Here is a 17,282-nt window from a genome sequence, read left to right as displayed (position 1 = left end):
CACAAAAAACAGAAAAAAAATGTATGAAATTTACTAACTTGCAATTGAAATATAAAATTTATTAAACAAGAATATTCATCATTTTTTATACTAATCTAACATCCTTTTAGATTAAAAAATCATTCAAAGCCAAAAGAATCTTACTAGTATCATTGACAAATTGTTTGTTGGTCTAGATAAATTTGATATATACAGGAAATTCATGTTGATAGACGGTACATATTTTTTCTGCATTTCAGTTGTTATTGATTATATTAACAGTGAATAAAGAAAAATGTTCCAAGAATGCAGTGTAGTGGTTTTATGTTTTGCGATTGTGCAAGCCAAAATGTATAATCAGTCTGATATAGGTAAATATAACTTAAAGCTAGTACTTTTTATATAAAAAGTCGAATTGTTCTAATCATATATGAGGATAAAATAATTTTTGAGTTTACCAGTAAAAACAATGAATTTGTTCTTTGAATGAACATGAAAAATAAGCCTTTTTTCTTCTCCTTCTCCATTTCAGAGTTACGCATTTATTACTTCTTCAAAAGATGTTCTGAAGCTATTTTCTTGTGGCATTTTAAATTAATTACTATTTAACTGGGAATAAGCCACAATTAAAGGTTAAAATACATTTATTGACGTTTCAATTTCCACTTCGGAAATCGTTCTCAAAATACAAACATTAGTAAATTAAACAAATTTTGTTTTTGTTACTTAGTGAAAAATTCTTCTAATAATTTAATTTTATCTGACTCATCTATATTGACAATTCAGACATACATTATACATTTTAAAGTAGACGACTTTAAAATGATATTGCCAATATTGTTGAGTTGCGTTCCTGGGACGACTTTACTTATAAGATAGTTCATTCGATTACATGAAATCAACTTTAACTTGAGAATATCCGTCAGAAAAGATCATAACATGTAATTCGTCTTTAAAAAGACAAATACATGCCATGATGACAGTAAAATTCTCCTGTTAGTGATTCCATAGTAAATTATGAGGGAAAAACCAGGAAAAAAACCTCATAATACTATCCCGACATGGTAAGTATTTGATCTTGCATTTAGTTTACCTTCAATAAATACCAAATTCCGATTTTATATGTTTGTTATTTAAAAAATATAAATGATGTATTCTCTATATGTTACTGACTTACCAATACTGGTATTTTCTTTTTAATAACTTCCTCTTTCAATATGGGTAACCAGATCCTACTACATTCTGCCGAGGAATTCGCGACACAATTGGTCTCATTTAGCATAATTAGAGCCGCTTCTTTGATTTTTCTCTTTTTACCATCCGTTTCTTTTAGGACTATATTTGAATCATTCCATTGAACCCTATGTTCATTATCCCAAGCATGTTTACATATTTGAGATCTATCAAATTCTCTATTTTTAATATAGGATTGATGTTCACTTATTCTAACATTTAATGGCCTTGATGTTTCACCTAAATAAAACTGATCGCATTCACAAGGTATTTTATAAATGCAATTCTTTGTCCTTTCTTGTTCATTGTTAGGTTTGGTTTTGGACAAAATAGATCTCAACGTGTTTGTCGTTTTGAATGTTGTTGAAATGTTGAATTTATTTCCTATCCTTTTAAGCTTTTCCGATAATCCTTTTATATATGGTATTGTTATTTTCCTCGTATTATCCCTTGTATATGCTGTAGGATCTCGTTCTAAGTTGTTTTGTTCTATTCGATCGATTGTTGAAAATTCCTTATTTATAAACGATAAAGGATAATCATTTTTTAATAAAACAGATGTTAACAAATGTTTCTCCTCCAAGAACGAATTTTCGTTAGAACAAGTAATTTTGGCTCTATCGTATAAGGATTTAATGATTCCCTTTTTAATATTAATATTGTGATTTGATTTGAAATTTAAATATCTGTTGGTGTGTGTTGGTTTTCTATACACCTGAGTTTCGTATCCAGTATCGTTCTTAGAGATTAAAACATCCAGAAAAGGTAATGTGTTATTATATTCCTTTTCCATGGTAAATGTTATTGTCTCTTCTTTATCGTTTATATCATTTAGGAATGTGTCCAACAACTCTGATCCATGAGGCCATATTGAGAATACATCATCTACATATCTCCACCATACTGAGGGTTTTAAATTTTGTTTAGAAATAATATTTGTTTCAAAATCTTCCATAAATATATCGGCTAATAATGGAGATAAACTAGAGCCCATTGCTAGTCCAAAACTTTGTTTATAGAATTCATTATTTAGTTGAAAATATGTATTATCAGTACATACTGTTATTAACTCCATTATAGCTGATATATTTAGTCTTGTTCTAGTTGCCAATGTATCATCACTCCCTAATTTTGTCTTGACTATATTTAAAGTCTTATCTAATGGCACATTCGTAAATAAACTATTTATGTCAAAACTTACTAAAGTATTATTTGAATTAAATTCAATATTTGATAATTTATTTAAAAAATGTTGTGTATTTTTTATAAATGTGTCATTTTTATTTGCAATTGGTTTTAAAACATTTAATAAAAATTTTGATAGTTCACTACAAGGAGAATTCATTTAAATAAACACTTAGACCCATTTGTAGTACCATGAATTCTCCTTGTCCAAAACCAAACCTAACAAGAAAGGACAAAGAATTGCATTTATAAAATACCTTGTGAATGCGATCAGTTTTATTTAGGTGAAACATCAAGGCCATTAAATGTTAGAATAAGTGAACATCAATCCTATATTAAAAATAGAGAATTTGATAGATCTCAAATATGTAAACATGCTTGGGATAATGAACATAGGGTTCAATGGAATGATTCAAATATAGTCCTAAAAGAAACGGATGGTAAAAAGAGAAAAATCAAAGAAGTGGCTCTAATTATGCTAAATGAGACCAATTGTGTCGCGAATTCCTCGGCAGAATGTAGTAGGATCTGGTTACCCATATTGAAAGAGGAAGTTATTAAAAAGAAAATACCAGTATTGGTAAGTCAGTAACATATAGAGAATACATAATTTATATTTTTTAAATAACAAACATATAAAATCGGAATTTGGTATTTATTGAAGGTAAACTAAATGCAAGATCAAATACTTACCATGTCGGGATAGTATTATGAGGTTTTTTTCCTGGTTTTTCCCTCATAATTTACTATGGAATCACTAACAGGAGAATTTTACTGTCATCATGGCATGTATTTGTCTTTTTAAAGACGAATTACATGTTATGATCTTTTCTGACGGATATTCTCAAGTTAAAGTTGATTTCATGTAATCGAATGAACTATCTTATAAGTAAAGTCGTCCCAGGAACGCAACTCAACAATATTGGCAATATCATTTTAAAGTCATCTTCTTTAAAATGTATAATGTATGTCTGAATTGTCAATATAGATGAGTCAGATAAAATTAAATTATTAGAAGAATTTTTCACTAAGTAACAAAAACAAAATTTGTTTAATTTACTAATGTTTGTATTTTGAGAACGATTTCCGAAGTGGAAATTGAAACGTCAATAAACGTATTTTAACCTTTAATTGTGGCTTATTCCCAGTTAAATAGTAATTAATTCTTCAAAAGAGACGTCTTAAACCTCTTATTCTTTTCCGTTTGTGATCAGTTTGTGTTTGTTAGCAGAGCTCATCCCTTCTGTTTTGATCGATAAATATTCAGTTCTCTATCTTTGCTTTCTATTTTCTTTTTCTTGTTTAAAGTCTCATAAACTGATATAAGTAAAGTTCTCCCATTCATTAATAATTTAACAACCTTTTTTTAACATAAATCTGGTTTTCTTCACTGAAATACTCTTTCAAAAGATTTTTAAAATGTTGTCAAAGGGCTTTGTTTCAAAAAATGTCTCAAGATTTAGGAGACGAAATTCTGAAGAAACAAAATCTGGTGAATTGAGAGGATATTTTAAAAATTGATATCTCAAATTATCCTATTTTCCCAATAACAAAGCTAATTGTTAGATGAAGGGTGCATTGTATGGTTGAAAGAGTATTTCTGAAGCTTCCTTTCTGCTGTTACAGTTTTTATGATTGTCCAATTGTTACTATTTTGCTTCTAGTCTATATATTTTTGAGTTTACAACCAGATCGCCTCTATATATTGAATAATGAAAGTTAATTACTTAGCTTAGTTATATACAAGCCCAACACCGAAAGGTACAAATGGGTCTACTGATTAAGTAAGTAAGTATTTACTTTATTCTTGTCTTACACCATGGTTTATATTAATTTTATCGAACACTATCAAGTTTCTTTTTATAGCCATATCTCTTTGTCAACTTTTGCCAACCTTTATCCATCCACTCCAGAATGTAGTTGTTTCCCAATTGCTTCCATCTGACTTTGTCCTGCACCTATCTCCTCCACTGCTTATACGTCACTGATCTTTATGTTGTCTATCCCATATCTCTCCTGGTCTTCATTCCAGGATTCTCCATGCTTGTATGTTATCGTCATATCTAACTATGTTGCATCCCTATTACTATTTACCTTTTATCACCTCCTTTACGATGTCCCTGACTTTTATTCTTGGTCTTATTTCGGTAATTTTAATCTTGTCTCAGAGTGACACTTTAAGCATTCTTCATTTTATTGTTGTTTGTGTTGATTTTACCTTTTTAAACGGATTTTGTGGTAAGCTTGACATGCTTGCTCCAACCCTTTTGTGTCTTTGGAAGATGGTGACTGTTCAATCTTAGTTTTTTTAGATAGTTGCATTCTAAGATGAAGACGCAGATAAATAGGAATGTTCAGGAGTTTAAGTGAACCTGTAGTAACTACACATTCAATTATTCTGGTTTGATTGATTTATTTTAATTTGTTTCTAGATCTTTCCAAATGCAAAACGCACTACTCACGCTCTGGAAGTGTCTACAAAGATTTCTACAGCATCTCTGAGACTCCCAGCGCAAACGACACTCTTCTCCTGGACTTTCATTTCTCAGTCCTAGCTCCCAGTGATGCGCATATTCTCCTAGCTTCATCGGACAAGGTTCAAAAGACAGATCCGGCTTACGAGATCGTTATCGGTGCCGGAGGAAATACGTTTTGCGATATAAGAAGAAAACAGAAGTCTGATGTCAAGTCTTCGGTAAGGGTGAAGGGGTTGTTGAATGCGCTGGATCCTCAGTCTTTTTGGCTTCATATCACGAAAGGTAGGTACTATATTAGTCATTAAAGTCTAATACTGCTCAACATAGGTGGCCAATTTTTTTTAATATGAGTTTTAATACTGAAAATCGCGCCCAGATTGACATTAAAAAATTATTATAACAACACATTACAACACTATTCGTCGCTGGAATAATACGATTTTTTTTAATTTGTCACCTACCCTATATTTATCTATATTTACAGCAAGTTCTGGTTTAACAAAAGGCACCATTAAATGTTCTTAAAGGTCTGGCAGTATTGTCGATGGAAGTTTTGATTTTATTATGCTTAGCTTAGAAAAAGTTCTCTCACAAGTACCACGTTTAATAGTAAAATAATGGTAGAAGGTATGCCCCAACAAAGGGCATACAAAGAAAAAAAACGCGAGCTATACCGATACCTTCTTAATCTTTTTCTTGTTGTTTGAAACGTTCTAAACGTTTTGGCAGGTATAGCCTTTACTTAGGTAGCTTAGCTTCCTTCGTGGATGAGTTAGTTGTTGCTCTGGAAACCTTCTACCTTTATTATACGTATATATATATATATATATATATATATATATATATATATATATATATATATATATATATATATATATTGTTATGATGTATTGTTTGTGAATGATGAGCAATGAGTGTTTATTTAATAATATAGGGTTTTTATCGCGGTTCTCAAAGAATTAGTTTGTAAGTACTTTTTAAATTATCTTTATTGTATCTATTATGAAACACACATATATATCTAACATAACCAATGTAAAATTTAAAATAAACTATCTTTAAATTAAAATTCTTATTAAACTAATTAAATTCTAGAGACAATGTAAAATTTAAACAAACTATCTTCAAAATTGAAATTGTTATGAAACTAACTAAATTATATTAACAAAATTTTGTACCTTTCTTTCACTGAATGCCTAAATGAACTGTTTGCACTATATTGAACAATTGGACCTTCTGACTGACTATATTTGATCTGACTTCTTCTTACTAACTGAATGGCTTATTTCATGCTAACTTTCATACTAAACTGGCCATCTTGAATCCAAATCACCAAGTATTTATACCTTTTCAATCTTCCAGAACCATCTGGTAAGAAATCCTATTCGATTTTGTTCTATTTCTTCTATATGGATGTTCTGGAAAAAGTAAGAAATCCTATTCGATTTTGTTCTATTTCTTCTATATGGATGTTCTGGAAAAAGTATATGTTCGATCCACAGACATAACCATTATTCGAGAATGTTCTACCGTAAACAGAGGTCAAATTCTGTATTCTGGAGAATTCTTTAATTTTCTATTGATAATTTTGTTGACATTTAGGCTTTTCAGATCAGAATATACACTTAAATCAGAAACTAACACTCTAATTTAATAAACTACACATTTTAAACAACATATTATTATAACCCCACTTTATATTCGTAATCATTACTTAAACGTCACTTTAAAGAGTATTTTTGGTTGCCTAGTTACATGGCTCACTTAAATATATCTACAACATTATAATTACTAAAATAAAACTTTTTTTTACACTTATTACATGCTAATTTCTTAAAAATGCCCCCACATAAATAATTTTTATTAAATTCTCTAGTATATAACTTCTTAAAATAACCAAATACTTTTTATATCTAATATTATCTAGTATATAATTTATAAATTATTTTCTTTAAACACCAATCATCTCAATATATATACATATATTCATATATTTTCATATATATATATATATATATATATATATATATATATATATATATATATATATATATATATTGTTTAATTATATTGTGTACGGTTTTAATTTGTAGATGGAGATATAGCTGTTGGTAAAGAAGGAGAAGAACTGCCTTTTATTTCGTGGGTAGACCCAGATCCTCTTCCTTTAAAAGTAATAAGTTTTAGTACATGGTCTGGTGTGGAGGCTAAATGGTATTTTGATTGTGAATTTAAACATGAAACTGAGGTAGGTATCTAGAATATTACATGTATAAGAAATGAAGAGATGCCTAAATAAAGCAAAAAAAGTTTTAACAATCTGCCGAAATATACGTTAAACAATATTTTCTAAACCATCAAGATATATTTTAGAATGACCACCATAAACAAATAATTGTTTTATTTCATCTTATAGCTTGGATCACTGGTAATTCACACAGTTGCATATGATATATAATGTTAATCTGTATTGTGTATGTTTAGTAAATAGCTTGTTACTAAGTTAAGTCGGTTTGTTGTTTTTGGGTATTATCATAATCGCTAATTATATTCGAACAATCACTTTTGGTTTTGTTGGGTACTTTATAAAATTCCTAAAATTAAAATCAAACTGACGAACCATTGAACCATTGTGCTTTTTGGGAACTAAGACCATCTAACAGTGGCCGTGTTGTTAATGGCCAGTGGCTAAGTTGTTCTTAGAAATGTAATTGTATTAGTGATAGACACCGATATAGATATTCTACCTATCCTTCTTGAAGCGAGATGAGCTCGGTGTAACTTGCAGTGTGTCGAAACAACAGATTCACTAGCAAGATGATAGTACTCGAATAGATCGCATCTGTCTTCTAAAAAAGACATTGAACGTTTGGGGACTGGAAAGGCTCACTAGACCCCCGTGTGCGATCGTAACTATGACTCTCTTAAAGAGATAACTGAATGAAACCATCATTTCTATAATCCAATGGATACGACACCTTAAATCTTGTTTTTTCTTCTTCATCTTTATGTTTATCTTCTTATCGGAGGTTCCACATCAACTGTAAAGTTTTGCAGCTAAGAGAAATTATTACGTAAGATGCCTCGTCTTCCTTCGATCTTTTCTTCAACGATCAACTGCAGCAAATCATACTTATCGTGTCTAATGTTGAACCTTGTTTCTTTATTCTCAATTATACCTGTAGCATTTTTATTTAAACAGTTCGTCAAGTTTTCAGTTGTTTCACTATGCAAGTGATATTCATCCAAAAATCCAACTGTTGAAACTGTCTTCACTTAAGTATGTACATGAAGTAGAATCCTGTAATATGTTTATTGTATAAAGTTTTTGTAGATCTATTTGTTGATACACTGCAATATCGACTTAGTCTTTTTTCATTCTAGTATTTTTTTCTGTTATAGTTGAAACTATCAAGACAAAGTCTCCGTATTTATTATATTTATCCTTATCACACACATATTTCGACGTATCGATTCTAAACGATCTAATTTAGTTCATACTTGACGTGCCACTTTTTGGAAAATTAAAAAAGGAATTTTTTATATTTTCAATGTTGGATTTTTTCATCAAAACATAATTGCAATAATTCCATAACAGCATATTATTCACATACAAACTATTGGTTTCACGGCTATTTGAAATGGATTTGTCCACAGTATTTTCTCACTTTGTAATTGACGCTTCTTATATCTTGCTCTCTCACTTAAAAAACTTTTGATCAACACATTATTAGTGGGATTAGTTTTAGTTGATACACAATTATTTATAATTATTTTAATTAATTTTTATAAAATTTTACTCGCTCACAAATATGCACTTACTTTAGTCAGCGCCATCTTTCAAAGAATATCCTAAATTATGTTTATCTTACTGTACTATTTTTATTTTAGGAGATACAAAGACCTTTGACAGATCTTGATAGACTCCGAAAAGATTATCTCTATCATTATAATCCATACGTTAGACCTGTTAAACATTTTAACACTACTACCACAGTGTCATTGGCTATTAATATCAACCACGTAGCATTAGTAAGTATTCCTATTTTAAATGTTTGTAGTATAAGAGTAGTTTAATGCCAAGGTAAACAAGTTAGTGGTGCTTTTGGATTGGTAGAAAGGAATGAACGAGCAGAAATGCTGTTGCAGTTTTATCAAAAAGAACAACTTGTCATTAAAAATACATTTTATATTCTTCAACCTACCCTGGGGCAAACAAAAATAAGGACAACGAACAACAATGAAAAGACATCAAAAGTTATTTAGAGGTAGTTTCACACAATATTCTAAGTCACAAAAGGCACATGTGAAGAAACATAACAGAATTGTGACGTTCACAAAAAACTATGAAAAATCAGGCAAATGTATATACCTACTACTGTTTTCTCTATAATCATGGCGGAAATATAGACAACTGGACCACTAATATTACTCAGAAGTAGAATAGGCAATCTACATTTTCAAAAATCATACGGCGGCGGTTAGACCAGCTGGTATAAACCCGGAAATCCTGATGCTCTTGGAAAGCAAACTCTAATGCCGATTGCATAAGAACAATGGAAAGATGCTAATAGGTTAGCAGAAATTATCCTTTCTTTGCAATATCAAAGAAACTTGATACCAAAAATAAGCAAAGGTGTGAGACAGGGTTGCATTTTCTACCTACTTTTGTACAGCATTAATTTATAAAAGATATTTCAGCTTGCACAACAGAACGAAAGTATCGAGTATCGTAATGAATGATATTTCTATTAATTTAATATACGCTAAGGACAGAGCTATAAAAGCAGGCGGTATAGAGGAGCTGCCAGAAATAGTTAATATCGTGAATAGAACAAAGAGGAGTACGGACTTAATATTAACATAGCAAGAGTCCAGTTGATGATAATCAGAAGAACAAAGGAAAGCTTATTGGGTAATAATTAATAGAACCATTGAACGGATTGAAAAATTTAAGCACTTTAAGGTTAATGGCTACAAGTGCCTTCGTTAAATTTATTAACTATTTCTTTCGACCTGAAGTTCCTTTAAATCTTCGAATGTGGGTCTTAAAATACTACATCCATCCTGATGTACGGAAGTGAAGTGTCACATAAATTATGATTTTTGAATGGATGAGGTAGCTTTCAATCTGTAGTATCTTATAAGTATAATATAATCATTTTTCGGTTTATTAAATTTTTGCTTTATTTTTGTTTTCAGGATGAAAAGCGATCAGTTATAGAAGTTTTGGGAGTAACAAAGATGGTAAAATTTATATTTAGAAAAAATTAACCTTTTTTTCAATTCATCGGTGATAATTCTGTATTTCGTGGTTAAACATTTTTAATTTAAGATAATTAGGTCTTAGAAGTTTGGAGTGAGAATCAATATTATAGTCTTCAGGGCCTTTACGACAATGCTTTCTTACAGATAGGTCAACAAAATGTTGAGAGCAACTACACCCAACTACCCAACTGAAGAGATCAAATGCAGAATTAAAGAAGCTTGCACAACGTTTCTAAAAATGAAATCATTCTTTTGTAACCACAGCCTAAACCTAAGATTACGTCAAGCAAGCAAGCAAGCGATGTAATTAAACCCAGCTTGTGAGACATGTTCACCCCTAAGACTTACGTTCGAGTGTAACAATTCATTGGAGCGAGGTGTATTGACTCGAGTAAAACACGAGTCACTTTACCTTGCTCCGATGCACCAGACCATCCCTTTCCCCCATATAGCACTATGATGCGCGATAGGGGCACAACTATCTGCCAAATGCTCTTCGTGTGGGAGTCCTGTGATCCTCTTATTCCTATGATTCTCTTATTCATGTGATTCTCTTATTCCTGTAATCCTCTTATGACTTACCCGCGGAACTGAAATTGCTTGCTTGGGCGTCAAGCCTCCACCCTGGGCCGATGCCCAGTTCGGAAACTTGGTGTTCAATAATTTGGCCCCTACGTGCTCAGTTTTTTGAGTTTTATTAATTTTTTTGGGTGGTTTGCACCGGTTTTTTGTTATTGTTTTTTGATTTTTTTTGTGGCTTTTTTTTATGTTTTTTATTGATTTTTTTAGTAGGATGTCGTGGTGAAAGGTCTTTATTCTCGGGGCCTACACAGTGCTTTGTGTTAGTCTGAATTGGTAGAGCTACGAACTGTCCTTTTTATTTCCTTTATTTTATCTCTAAGGGTTGTTCTCTCTAGAGTCTAAAATTACGTCAAAGAACGATCAAATACTATATGGACAGTGTTGTTATATGACACCGAGACCCGGACTCTGAAAGCTGATACGATCACTCGCTTAGATATGTTTAAGATGTAGTTGAATATAAAAATGTTACGAATATTTTGCACAGCGACACAGATCAATGAAGCTGTGATAAATAGAGCAAATGTTGTTCGTGAGATATTGAAAACTATTAAAATAAGGAAAATTTCATACGTAGAGTATGCTCTAAGAGAAGAAAGCTATATAATCATGTAGCTTATGCCAAAGATTTATAAATTTTAAAATCTAGTATTTGTCATGTCAGAAAATTAGTCAAAACTAATAAAGAAACGGAACCAGGCAACGCTCGAATAGAACTCTTCAAAATGTTCAAAAGCAATAGTTTTTTAACCATGTATGTAATAACTAGTGAATATCAGACAGAGAGTCCATATACCTGTACACGTAGTGGTGCTTTCAGAAATTATTTATTAAGGGGTTTACAAGTGCTATTAACCTTGAATAGACCACGTGTCACATCAGAGTTAGTAATGAAGTGTCACGACTCACTAACTCAAGCTTCAGATGGTAATACCATCATCCTAAGGTGGGTTAAAGGACACGATAGGAATAAAGGCAACCGCATTGCTGACCAATTGGCTAGGAAGGCGACAGATCTAAGACTTTTAGGACCTGGGGATCTTTTTGGTCAACTAAAACATGCGCAGAATTTTTGGAATGTCACTACCATACGCAAACCGTGAAAAAATGGGAGGAAGGATAAGGATGTAGACTTGCCAGGTTGAAAAGTCAGCATCAAAGAAGTACTTGGGAATGACTAGGAAAAACCTACGCTTGACAGTTGGTTTTTTAACTGGTCATTATTAACTAAGTAACTACCTTCACACACTGGGGCTATTAGACACACCCCTATGCAGGAAGTGTGAATTAAAAGACGAAACTGAAGGGCATATCCTATGAGAATGCCCGGAGTGATCGTTAATACGAGATTAGCAAACGGATTTTGTGAAACGTTGCAAAAAAGGACAGTCCTCAAGTCAAATTTTTAAAATACATTGTTTTTACGGACGAGGCCAGCTTTACGCGACAAGGTATATTTAACTCCCATAATGCACACTACTTGTACGATGAGAATCCACGAGTCAAAAGGGTATCACATTACCAACAATTATTTAAATTTAATATTTGAGTAGCAACTTTAGGTAACAAATCAAAAGGTTATCATATTCATATTGATGGAATCTTCAATCTTGCAATAAGTTTTCAAAAATTTTTGACACAATTTATTTTCCTTTTAAATCCTTTGCAAAAGTTTCTTGCCCAACTGACGTATGCTGAATCTGAAAACACTTCTGTAGACTGCTGACGAGGTTTATTATAATTTCTTAATAGCTTATTTGATACATTTTTATGAAAAACATAAGAAATATTCAGCCTAAATATGCATATACATTTTGCATATAATCCAGACTCTAGTTATTAGTCTATAACCCTTACTCTATAGGGATTACTTAACTCAACATGACTTAATGTCCACACTCTAATTATTACGATTGGTTTATTATCTTCTTAAGATACTTTCTAGCAGTTATTTTTTGATACTTTTTTCTTTTCTAAGGGTTGGCAAGACGAAAAACTTAGATGGAACCCACATAATTATAGTGGAATACAAGTTATGCATATTTTTAGAAGAGAAATTTGGCAACCCGATTTATGTTTGTACAAGTAAGTCTGTTTGTATAATAAAAATGCTTTGATACATATTATATAGCGACGTTTTCTAAGTATAGAGATAGAGCCACCGAAAAAATTTTAATTATAGGAGGCTGTGAAATAATTTACAAATAACGATTATGTTATTTACTTAACCTCAATTAGTCCCAGGCCTAACTAATAAAACAACATTTTTTTGCAAAAATTATACTTTTTTCGCCAAAATAATCTCCCATAGCGGCGATACAATCATTCTAACACTTTTCTAATTTTTCGATGGTGCCTTTGTGAAAAGATTTATCTTTGCCTTTAAAATAGGCTTCAGTTTTGGCGATTGCTTCATCTGAGCGATATCACTTGCCACGGAGCATTTTTTTAGATCGAAAAGGTTGTAATCGCTAGGGGTCAGATCTGGACTACATGATGCTCACGGAAGCAACTTAAAACCCAATTTGTGGACAACAACAATTTTTTCTTGAATAAATAAGGCCTTTTATTTGCGAGTTTGCCCTTTAAACGCTCAAATAAACCAATACGGTAGTCGCTGTTGATTGTTTCTCCACGTTTCAAATAGCCTTTGGTCTCCTTTCGGTTTTCTCTGGGTGCTGTCCACTCAGATGACTACCGATTTGATTCAAAAGTGAAATGATAGATCCATCTTTCATCCATTGTGACATATCCATACAAAAACTCGGATTTATTCCAAATAAATATGTCCAAACAGCGCCGAGATTCATTAATTCGTTGTTTTCTATAATAATTTTCAGCATTTTTTCGATGTTTTTGGGAATAACTGCATCATTTGGCCTTCCAGAGTATTCAGTATCATTGGTGTCAGTACGGCCGCATTTTAATTCAGAAAACCATTGTTTATTGGTTGTAATCGATGAAGCAGAGTTCCGGTTTTTAAGCCATTGCTCAGTTTGGATGGTATTTTCCCAATAACGAAAAATCAGCCTAAATCACATTTACAGCAAGAAGACGTACTTGTTCACAACTTATTCTAAACGATGTGACCATGCCTGCTAGAGACGTTGTGAAATATCTTGGGCTGCATTTGGACCGAAAGCTCACCTGGAAGCAACACATTAACACCAAAAAAACTCAGCTCAATACAAAATTAAAACAAATGAATTGGTTACTTGGCAGAAAGTCGCAACTGCGATTGGAAAACAAAATACTGCTTTACAAAGTCATACTAAAACCAATATGGACTTACGGTGTAGAACTCTGGGGCTGTAGCAAGCCTTCAAACACAAAAATTTTGCATACCTTCCAATCAAAAACACTGCTTATGATAGCTAACGCCCCTTGGCCATCCACAACGACCTAGGAGTACCAACGGTAAAAGATGTCATATCACTTCAAGCCAACACGGCCAAAATTCGCAATTTAACGCACCACAGCCAAATTATCAGTGAATTATATCAGCCACCAATGGAGGAACGAAGACTGAAGAGAACTTGGACAGAAGACCTGGTTACATAGGTGAAAATGGAGAACTGTCGATGGACGGTACCCAAATCAATATTGTCATCATTTGACAACGTACAATGTAATTATACATTTAAAAATAAAAAAAACTGCAAACAACTGTAACTCGGTAAATAATAATCTGAATAACAGTATCTTCTGAATGTTGGAACTATCGAAATGCCAAATAGAAAATTTTGTCAAGTTTTTGTCATCTAATTTTAGAGCTCATTGTTTAATGTTAATTTTCCGATCACTATCCATTTCAATTTTTTTTCCTTTTTATTTAAGCCATTTTTATTGGATATTGGATCCATTATTTACTGAGTTCAACAGAATTTTAAGATATTCTCGACTTCTATTATAGACATTGACGTTTCTGATCATTTCTTTACCGATTTTAAACCTTTCGCTACTATGATTCAACCCTACTTCAAACACTGATTCAGAGTAGATATTAAACAGCTTTATTAAACAGCTTTGGCAACATAACATATCAATGTCTGAACCTCAGGGTGTTGAATATTTCACCTGCTATTTATTCCCAGGTTATCCCATTCTAAAATCTCTAAAATCGTCTTTAAGCGTGAGAGTGAAGAGTACATGGAATATCTATTTTATCCCCATTTCTTACTCCAATTTGTATTGTAACTTCTTCTGTCTATGCAGCTGTATTCTTAAAATTGTTTTACCAGGGATCTTTTGATTAGATTGATATATTGTTGACGTATTCTGGCCTTTTGCATGGCAGAAATTATCGCGTTTGCTTCAGTAGTGTCAAACGCCTTCTTAAAATCTACAAAGGCAATCAAAAAAGTATATTATACTAATTTGAGTTTCTATTTTTTGTTTGACTGTGTGTAGGTGTTTGTATTGTTTTGTATTGTATTTTTTAGTATATATAACATATATATATTATGACATTTAGTTTGTATATCAAAATTTTCCGTTAAGATCTTATAAATATCCAATTTTTAAGGTAAAAATGAACAAAATAGCAACAGAAAATCATTTTTCATTATTTAATAGATCATGAATAATAGCAAGCTGAAGAAGATCTGAATAAATTGGATATTTCTGTAAAAACTTACAAAAAGATGTTACCACATAATTGGATGCTGTCGGATGTAGAAATTAGTAGTGCAACAAACTTTATTGCTAATCTGTTTAAATAATTTACTTCCAGTACAACTGATTTAAGTGAAGACGAAATTATTTCCACATCGAAAGCATATCACGCAATGACACTAATTATCAACGGTAAGATAAGAACCGGGATTATAGTGTTTTTGACAATTACTTATGAACATTTTAATCACGTTTTGTATATGTGCCAGTTTGTGGGTTTATTTACGGTGCCCCCAAGTACCTTTTTCATGAAAATGCATCCAGTTGATTATTTATATAACAAAACTGTCAAAATGACAATATATGAAAAATTCCGTTAAGATCTCATATATATTAAAATTTGAAATTTGGTTAAGGAAATGGATAAAATAGCAACAGAAAATCTCATTTTGTTACAGTTTTTATGGATAATATGACTTTTGATCCAAAATACAACAACAATGATGATAATTTTGATGAAAAATGTGTAAATTCAATTTTTTAGATAATGCTCCCCTCGATGTATGGGAAACTGATTTTAATCATCTAATTGCCCAAAATTTACCATTATAAAAAATGGAAAGTCTCTTTTTTGCCTGTTTTCTCTGTACCCTGAGTAAGCTGAAGAAGCTTTGAATAAATTTCACATATTTTTAAAGATTTACACAAAGATGCTACCAGCATAACTGATTCAACTGAAGATGAAGAAAATGTTCTCACGACACAATTTTTAAGAGGCAAATTTATATAACATCTCCCAATAGATGTCTACATCAGGATGTCCTGTTTTGGCAAGCTTATAGTGACGCATTTCCAAATGAATCTAAACGAAAAGTCTATTAGTTAAAATCAAAGAAAGAAAATCTTTGTATAGATACAAGAAGGCTGGTAAAGGTTTTAAAATTAGCAAATATACACCAAAATCCGATAAAACAATGTATAGAAATCCCTACGACTACGAACCTACGATGGCTAAAAACTCATCACCTAAAGACGATTCGTTGTTTTCAAAAACAGATCAATGTACATACAGACTGCTGTCCATTTAAGCCCCGATTCATAGAACAACAAGGCGATTGTCTAGGTCTTGCATACCCAGGTAGATAAATTATACCTCCATATCCTGGCGTTTTTCCATTCGACATCGAAGTGGCTGCATTGCATACAATTCACTTCTTTCAGGAATATTCAGGGAAGAAATTACAGTCTAGGTGTAAAAATGTGTACATATGGTATAGTTTTATCAGAAAACGTGGTACTCATTGTAGTGAATGCAATAATAAACCAAATCCCCCATAAAAAACAATACATGGTAAAGGATTTACTAAATTTAGTGATTTGCCCGGATATCCTACAGGTATACCAATGCAAATCGATATGCTTATATGCAGGCTTATATGGACCCTTTGCAAACGAACTATTATATGCCACACTGGCCAAGATCCTGAAAGAAGTCCAGAATAAAACCAGACTTGTTATGAGTATTTTCTAGTCCGTATGATAAAGAAAAACTACTCAAAGTAGATGGTCCTCAAAAAGCTATTGACAACATTGTTAAGCTTATGTGGTAGTATCGACATCTCCAGGGATTAACAGATAGTTAGAAAAGTAAAACGAAGATTTCCAAATAGAAGTTTGAAGTGTTGAAATCCAAGAAGCAATGGTAGCGAGAAAATTAGGTCAAAATTAGATAATCATCTTAGGCTATAAAATAACCTCGCCGTGGTAGAAAAGGCTAGTCATCAGTCTTGGTCCCTCTATTGTGGGATATATCCCGGGGAGCACGACCGATAAAGCTAAGTACAATCCAACTAACGTCCAGCGTCTGTGTACCGGGTGCACAAGACACTACATTTTTTTCCAAATTATCCAAACACATTTCTTTAATAAAAATCTTCATTTCTT

The 17,282-nt window shown here is 31.9% G+C and overlaps 1 protein-coding gene across 1 annotated transcript in view; it reads left to right on the top strand.

Annotated features, from left to right (window-relative positions):
* Positions 1 to 211: 211 nt before the first annotated feature.
* Positions 212 to 17,282, top strand: part of LOC140444126 (neuronal acetylcholine receptor subunit non-alpha-2-like) — a 34,883-nt gene continuing 17,812 nt past the window's right edge. Inside the window, exons 1-6 of the mRNA XM_072535799.1 lie at positions 212 to 350; positions 4,830 to 5,156; positions 6,968 to 7,122; positions 8,766 to 8,906; positions 10,077 to 10,121; positions 12,703 to 12,809. Of these exons, the coding sequence (XP_072391900.1) occupies positions 275 to 350; positions 4,830 to 5,156; positions 6,968 to 7,122; positions 8,766 to 8,906; positions 10,077 to 10,121; positions 12,703 to 12,809 (851 nt within the window). The 5' untranslated portion in view covers positions 212 to 274. The remainder of the gene's footprint in view (positions 351 to 4,829; positions 5,157 to 6,967; positions 7,123 to 8,765; positions 8,907 to 10,076; positions 10,122 to 12,702; positions 12,810 to 17,282) is intronic.

Source organism: Diabrotica undecimpunctata, chromosome 6 (assembly GCF_040954645.1).
Source record: "Diabrotica undecimpunctata isolate CICGRU chromosome 6, icDiaUnde3, whole genome shotgun sequence".
In the NCBI taxonomy this organism is placed as follows: domain Eukaryota; kingdom Metazoa; phylum Arthropoda; class Insecta; order Coleoptera; family Chrysomelidae; genus Diabrotica; species Diabrotica undecimpunctata.
This window is presented reverse-complemented; position numbering and strand designations above follow the sequence as displayed.